The 8,149-nt window shown below is 42.8% G+C and overlaps 1 protein-coding gene across 1 annotated transcript; it reads left to right on the plus strand.

The window, feature by feature from the left end:
- The first annotated feature begins 319 nt into the window (after positions 1-319).
- Positions 320-6,890, plus strand: LOC120644300 (receptor-like kinase TMK4). The gene is made up of 2 exons (XM_039920906.1): positions 320-2,874; positions 5,975-6,890. The coding sequence occupies exons 1-2, from the start codon at positions 603-605 to the stop codon at positions 6,436-6,438; spliced, it is 2,736 nt and encodes a 911-aa protein (XP_039776840.1). The 5' UTR covers positions 320-602; the 3' UTR covers positions 6,439-6,890.
- The last annotated feature ends 1,259 nt before the right edge of the window (positions 6,891-8,149 follow it).

Below are 8,149 nucleotides of genomic sequence, written 5' to 3' on the forward strand. Positions count from 1 at the left end.
CTTACAAAATCTCATGTTAACCTTCAATGTTAACATTTCACATATTTATTATCTTTAAATTTTAACTGGTTAATTATTTTAGTTCTGTTTCTATTGCGATAGGTTCGTATCGATCGTCTATCATGGTATATGTTTTTAGATTTAATCTAAACATTAATTTAGTTAATATATAATTCAGTATATTTTCAAATTAAAAGCTAGTTAGGTTTCTTAAATAATGTGTGCGTCTTTTTCTAGTAGAAAAACAAATCTTGATAAAGTTACGTATATGTCCATGATGATGGAAAGGTACAAGAGTGGCTGAACCCACCACGCCCATCGCCAGCCCACACTTCCCAGGACGCACGCCCCCGCACATCCCAAGAACATGAACGAAACGAGATCTATCCAAGAGAGAGAGCTCCGACACACACGCAAACTGCTGCAACAAGAAAGAGAGAGGAGAGGAGAGAGGAGAGGATAGGAGAGAGAAGGGGAACAGAACCATCACGCGGCCGGAGACGCCCAAAAATTGCCCCAAAATACCATCTCTTCCCGGTCCAGGCAAGAAATCAATCCTCCACCAAGAATCCGCCGCATTTGTGCGGTCCGGCGAATCTGCCATGGGGAGGGAGAGTTTTCTCCTCGTCCCCCTTCTCATCCTCCTCGCCGTCGCCGCCGCCGCCGCCGCGGCGACGGCCAATACGGCCGACGCGGGCGTCATCTTGGAGCTAGCCAAGTCGCTGACCAACCCGCCGCCGTCCTGGACCGGAACCGACGTCTGCGGCGGCGCCACCTTCCAGGGCATCACCTGCGACGGCGGCCGCGTCACCGGCATCAACCTCGCCAAGCAGCATTTATCCGGCACCCTCCCCCCATCCCTCTCCGACCTCACCGCGCTCCAGTGGTTGCAGCTCCAGGGCAACGCGCTGGAGGGCGATTTGCCCTCCCTGGCCCGGATGGGCTCCCTCGAGACCCTCGCACTCGACGGCAACGCCTTCACCGCCCTGCCGCCGGACTTCCTCGAGGGCCTCCCCTCGCTGCAAAGCCTCAGCATGGACGATCTGCCTCTCAAGTCGTGGAGCATTCCCGACGCCGTCGTGGGATGCACCGCGCTGCTGAACTTCTCGGCCTCCAACGCCTCCGTCTCTGGCTCCTTCCCGGCGGTTCTTGCCAACTTGACATCGCTCCGGATGCTGCGGTTGTCGTACAATTACCTCACTGGGGGCCTGCCAGCGGTGTTAGAGGGGTTGGACTCGCTGGAGTCGCTGCAACTTAACAACCAGAATTCTGATGACAAACTGTCAGGGCGGATCGATATTGTGGCAAAGTTGCCGAGCTTGAAGACGCTGTGGCTTCATTCCAACAAGTTCACCGGCCCGATCCCGGACTTCAGCCCTGATTCACAGCTGGTTGATTTCAATGTCAGGGACAACAGTCTCACCGGAGTGGTACCACCCTCGCTGATAGGGATCGCAAGCCTTCAGGATGTGAAGCTGTCGAATAACCATTTTCAAGGGCCAATGCCAAAATTCACAGCGAACAATACAGATATTGATTCTGGGAACGGGTTCTGTCTCAAGGAACCTGGACCCTGCAATCCACTGGTGACCATTCTGCTTGAAGTGGCTTCAGGGTTTGGATACCCACTTGAGCTTGCGAAGTGGGCAGGAAATGATCCGTGCGGAAGTGGTCCATGGCCTGGTCTTACCTGCATAAAAATGGATGTGACTCAAATCAATTTGGCTCGCAAGAACTTGTCAGGGTTGATTTCACCGGCTTTTGCAAACCTGACTAGGCTTCAAAGGCTGGATCTGTCGAACAATCAACTCACAGGGGCGATACCAGATGCTTTGACAACCCTGGCAAACCTCAATTATCTTGATCTGTCAAATAATCGCCTTACTGGACAAGTGCCTGAATTTAAGCAGCCGAATATAAAGCTGATGACTGCAGGAAATCGATTCGGGGAATCAGATGGTGATAATGGTGGTGGAGATGGTTCCAATGGTGGGTCCTCACCTTCAAATCCTACAGGTTCACGGAAGTCGAATGCGGGAATGATCATTGGAATTCTTCTAGCTGTCATTCTTCTTGTAGTTTGTGTTGTGCTTTTCCTACATCATCGAAGGAAGAAGAACGTAGACAAGTTCACTCCTGTCTCTACTAAGAGCCCTTCTGGTGAATCTGAGATGATGAAGATTCATGTGGTTGGGACAAATGGCAATAGTAATGGAAGTGATTCTGTAATCGCAACTGAGCTTTACAGTTATGCGAGCGCTGATAGTACAACCACTGCTGATATCTTCGAGTCTCATGGGATGCAATTGCCGATGAGTGTGGTACTGAAGGCCACAAATAATTTTGATGAGGATTACATCTTAGGTAGAGGGGGCTTCGGGGTGGTTTTCAAGGGCACTCTCGATGGAAAGCTTGTTGCTGTGAAGAGGTGTGACAGTGGCACTATGGGGACAAAAGGGCTGCAAGAATTCATGGCTGAGATTGATGTTCTTAGGAAAGTGAGACATCGACACTTGGTTGCATTGCTTGGGTACTGCACCCATGGAAATGAGAGGCTCTTGGTCTATGAGTACATGTCGGGAGGAACATTGCGTGAGCACCTGTGTGATCTTCAGAAGAGTGGTTATACTCCTCTTACGTGGACTCAGAGGATGACAATAGCTTTGGACGTTGCCCGAGGAATAGAATATTTGCATGGTTTGGCGCAGGAGACTTTCATCCATAGAGATCTGAAGCCTTCTAACATATTGCTGGACCAAGATTTGAGAGCTAAGGTTTCGGACTTTGGGTTGGTCAAGCTTGCTAAAGATACAGATAAGTCCATGATGACAAGGGTTGCAGGGACATTTGGATACCTCGCGCCTGAATATGCTAGTATGTCCATTTCTTGCTACTATAAATATTTTGTTCCCATGTACCAATCAGCATTTTTCTTGCACAAAATTCTTATATTGTTACATTGGTTGCTTCCAATTCTATCATTGTTTATTTTTCTTGAGCAATCTTTATACTTCGTGTTGACACTAGTCACAATGTAGGATCATCTATAAAATACTATTAAACACTTCTAGTACATGATCCTTCCAAGCAGAAGCCTTCATCATAGTAGAACTATGCAGAGCTGTGCCTTAACTCAATATCAGTTTTTTGTAAACACCAGCAGATTTATCAGGTCTTTTTTGAAAAGCAGAAACATGGATTAGTAGAAGAGGTGTACCTTTTCTTGAATCCACTAACATGCGGCTCTATTATTTTGTGAGATTTTGGACATGGGTTTTTGGAAATTGGAACAAGGTAGATTTTTGATGCAGTCACTAATTCACTATCATAGACTAAAGTATCCCTCAAACACAACATTGGTTATTGGCAGGACCTGGATGACTCACCTAAGTGCAAAAGCGAGTTATATCAGGGAATCTACAGTCTTACTCCACTAATTTTTTATATTAATAAGTTACAGCTGCAAATTACCTGTTTGGTACTGGTATGATTGTTGGAGATCATCTGCGTTTACATGACAACTGCATGACATACCTAGAATCACCTATACCAGCAATACACATTTCATTTTGTTGACAATTTAAGATGCAATGTGATTTTAATTAGTTTTTAGGTTTCTATGGGTGCCATTTGTTTGCAAGTTTTCTTTTCTTTTTGAGGAAAAGCTTCACTGCCTTACATAGTGTGTCCTATACATTTGCTTACAAATAAGCCGCTTTGATAGCTGGTTTACATGGTACTCACGCTTTTTAATCTGAAGATGGGTTCTCTAGCAACCTCTACATGAGTCCTTTGTTTGCCTTTTTGAGTTGATAGATGATATTTGATGCATCAAACATTTGTTTGATTGTACATGGATCTGCTTTGTTTAGTCATAATCTTGTGAGGATGAACGTTTCCCAAGCAACCAAGACAATTATTAAGCTGGTAATAGCATATAAAGGCACAGACTTTTGCTAAGCAGATTTCTGTACAAACATACAATGCCACTGTTGATAATTGAGGCCACTGGTCAGCCTGAATGAAATTATTGTTAAACCTTTTCCTTTGGGTTAAGTTCATGTTTTCTGTAGTACAGGAATTGTTTATGCAAACTGTTTTTTATTTTTCATTATGTAAAAGGCATGTCTTGAGTCCACTGGTGTTCTAGTCCAACTTGTGCTCAGTCTGTTACATTCATATATATGCACTTTGTAAAACATTGACATCTCTCCATTTTATCCTTGCATGCCCTGGGATACTATAATCTTTTTTCCGTAGAAACTTACAGTCCTGATGTTGTCACCATTTGGAGGTTTTTAGTTTTCTGGTAAATGCTCCAGGCTTCCATCATAATGTCTGTAACATGGGTTAAACCGTTGCTACAAAATGTTTCTTGTCCTCGCTGGCATAGTTACTAATCAAGAAGATGACAAAAGATTTATTATTTGCAGAGAAAAGGTTGTATCTTTGGTTCTGTACCTAGTAAAGCCTGTCCTTAGTTCTGTTGTTCCTACTAAATGGCGATGAGCCTTTGCGTTATTTACTAGTACAATGCAGTACAGTTAGGTCGTGTTACTTGTTTTCATGCATTCATAAATCCATGGATGAAGATGAAAACGATAAGGTTTCATAAATCAGTTCTGAAAATTATCAGGCATTTCCCAGACTTTTATTGAAAAAATTCAATGGGCCCAAATTTCTCCTTTGTTCTCCATGTTTTTTCTTTAAATTTAGTATTCCATCAATTTTATGTCCTTTACGCTAAAATTGATTCTTCACTTAGCATCCAAAATATAGTCTAATTGGTTGCCTTTGGCCTTCTATGCCCAGGTTACTTTTTGATTAATTAGACACCTTTTAGTGAAATAGTGGGGGTTTGTAGAACTGTATTCATGTTTTGACAAGAGTATCCTTTATTCCAAAGACATCTTTCTATGACAGCAATTAGAACTAATACACAAGTGTTCAGAAGTAAACATCATTGAAATAATTTGCACCAAAGTATCATATTTGTTTCCTTCTTAATATATTGATACGCAGCTCTCCTGCATGTTCGAGAAAAAAGAAGTATCCTTATTTCTATATTCTATCAAAGAAACAGCAAATAACATAACAATGCTTGGAGAGCATCCATGTCTCTACTAGTTTTTCTAGGTGCATATCATATGGCTTGCATGCGTACTTACTAAAACATGAGTTTTGTCCATTTGTGCATGAGCACATTTATTTTTTTCCTTGAACACGCAGGAGAGCTGAGTGTCGTTTCATTAAGGTGAAAGCTTAAATTACAAGGATTAGGGCGTGGACTCTCATCCCCCCCCCCACGCCCCAACACCACACACTCAGTAAAGAATCTGGAGAGGGGTCTCGGCACGTGCTGGAAAAACTTGATCCGACCAACCACTAAACAGGACAAAATGGCTGATAAATGGCAGGCATATTTATTAAATTGTGTTGTCATGAACACATAGGGGTTACTAGGATACTAGAGGCCAGCATATATCCAATATACTTCTTTCAAGTTGCAGAATTGTTTGGCAGTCCTGTGGGAAATGCTTAGGTTTCATATTCATGGAGAGCTGTTGCTTTTATGCTGTATAATCAACCCAGAATCTGAATAGGAATTGAGTAAGAGTTTCAGTCCTTTAGCTGATGTATCCAGGGCGACATAAGCTTTAGAAATACGTTGCATATTCGATAAGAAAAGACATTTCGTTGTCACAAATATATAATTTTGTCAGGCACCAAGTCATCTTTGCTCAATTAGGTAATGTCTTTGTTGAACTTGATCAGGTGCATGTGGATCTTTTCAACTGGCTGAGTCTGTTTACGACTATCTCATTATACGTCTGTTATGAAAAGATCTTCTCCGAAAGGAATGCGGAGAGTTTCATGTGAAAGAATATTTTCTTGATGTTTTCACAATGTCCTGTTTCGATTTGTTCCATTTTGTGGCATAGTATTGATAGACATGCCATTTGTTTGTTTACAGCTACAGGAAAGGTCACTACAAAAGTGGATGTGTATGCTTACGGTGTTATACTAATGGAGATGATTACGGGAAGAAAAGTACTCGATGACTCATTGCCCGAGGATGAAACACATCTTGTAACGATCTTCCGAAGAAATATGATTGACAAAGAGAAGTTCAAGAAATTTGTGGATCCCACTCTGGAACTCAGTGCTGAATCCTGGAACAGCTTGCTGGAGGTAGCTGATCTTGCACGCCATTGCACGGCACGAGAACCATACCAGCGGCCAGACATGTGTCACTGTGTGAACAGACTTTCCAGCCTGGTGGATCAATGGAAGCCAACGAATATTGATGATGATGATGAGGGCGGGACAAGTGAAATGGGTCTTCATCAGCAGCTAGAAAGATGGAGATGTGATGATTTCACTATATCAGATTCGGATTCATTTAGTACATACAGCTTGTCAAGGAAGTACCATTGACACAGTGCAAGGCACCATTCATCATGTACAAGTGAGTCATGATCAGGAGCATCAAGAGGCTATCTACAGCTCTTTGGATCGCAAACAACATTATGCAAGGTATTGTAGTTAGCCCACTGGAAAAAAGGTTGCTTCATGATCAGCATGTTGCTCTTCTTCCTGCAGTGGTGGCTTCTATACCAGGCTCAGCATTTAGGAAGTCATCATACTTGGAACTTCATGCTGTGTCTAGCTTATCGAATCTATCTCATTCTAGAGACATTGAATAGAGAAACATTTTGTATTGGATGGTTAAGAGGGTGATGGATGAAGCCATAGCTTCCAATAGTGTTTTCTGGTAGTAGTTTCTTTTTGTAGGCTTTAGAAGGGTTGCATTGTGTACAATCAACCGTGAGGAGATTATATATGCCCGGTATTTGTATTCGTTGTGTACATGGCATGTTATTTTGCTATTCTCCATGGTGTAGCAGAACCGTCCAAATTAAATCGAATTAAGTGCGCTAACTATCATCTTAACGGTTAATCAAGTTATCATGCACTTAAAACGGTGTAATCCGGTCGTCTATCGGGTTAAGGATCGAAAAACACTGGAAGTCTCGCACGAAGACGAGTACAGATGATTACAAGTAGACAACAGTTTTCAAAGTTAATTTACAACGCGGAGTTTTACAAACTAGTTTACGTAAAATATCAGAGTTCAAAATGCAGCGAAAATTAAATAGAAGTTAGTTTAGAAAAACAACGATACTACGATGACGTGAGGACGTCACATCGAGCCCACGGATGTGAATCCTGGTTAGCTCCAACCAGCAGCAGTTACCTGAAAACAGGGTGACAACAAACCCTGAGTATACTAATACTCAGCAAGTCTTATCCGACTATGGTATATACTTAGCCGACTCCTAGACATGCAAGGCATCTTGCTCTGGAGTTTATTTGCTGAAAAGCTACTAAAAATTCGATCCTTACTTTCAATATTTTAGTTCAATTTAAGTTTATCGAGTACCAACTAGATTTGCCTGAACATCTAGAGCACGCATGGTTGATCACATTATCTTTTCAGAAAACCACAGACATCTCATATGCTCACCTTTCCATTCTTATCTCAAACCTTTACTACGATGTGACAAAGTGACTAAGGTTCTCTTAACCGAGAGAGACGGCGGATCGATCCGATTTAACATTGCAAGGTGGACCTAACTCACACGACACATGTAGCCACGCCGGACCACGCCTGCCAAAACCCGGGTGAATGGGCCCCTCACAGCGAACTCCCAGAGAACCCGAAGGCGATATAGATTCCATCACCCGCCATCATCCCACTCCCAGAGTAGCAGGTCGCAGTTCAAAGTATCGTTGCAAATCAGATAATTAGCTTATTGGTTTTGACTACCTTTTACTTCCGGCATGTGGTTAGTACTGTTCAAACTCGGTCAACACTGCCAACAACGGTACGGTCCTTAATCGACACAGGCGGAGGCTTACTTTCCATCCATTCCATATCCATAACCAAAATCATCTCCGTCTGGTCTCCATTTCTCTTTCCTCATTGATTCATTCTCAAGTACTTTGCCAGAAGTAACAAGGACCTATAACTCGCGAGTGTCAGGAATCACTCGACTTCTACCGAGTCCTAATTAAGAATTGCAATACTAACGACCTGCACACTAGTAGAGCGACGGAGGAAACCTAGTGATTATCCATCTAAATT

Source organism: Panicum virgatum, chromosome 8K, assembly GCF_016808335.1.
Source record: "Panicum virgatum strain AP13 chromosome 8K, P.virgatum_v5, whole genome shotgun sequence".
Classification (NCBI taxonomy): Eukaryota; Viridiplantae; Streptophyta; class Magnoliopsida; order Poales; family Poaceae; genus Panicum; species Panicum virgatum.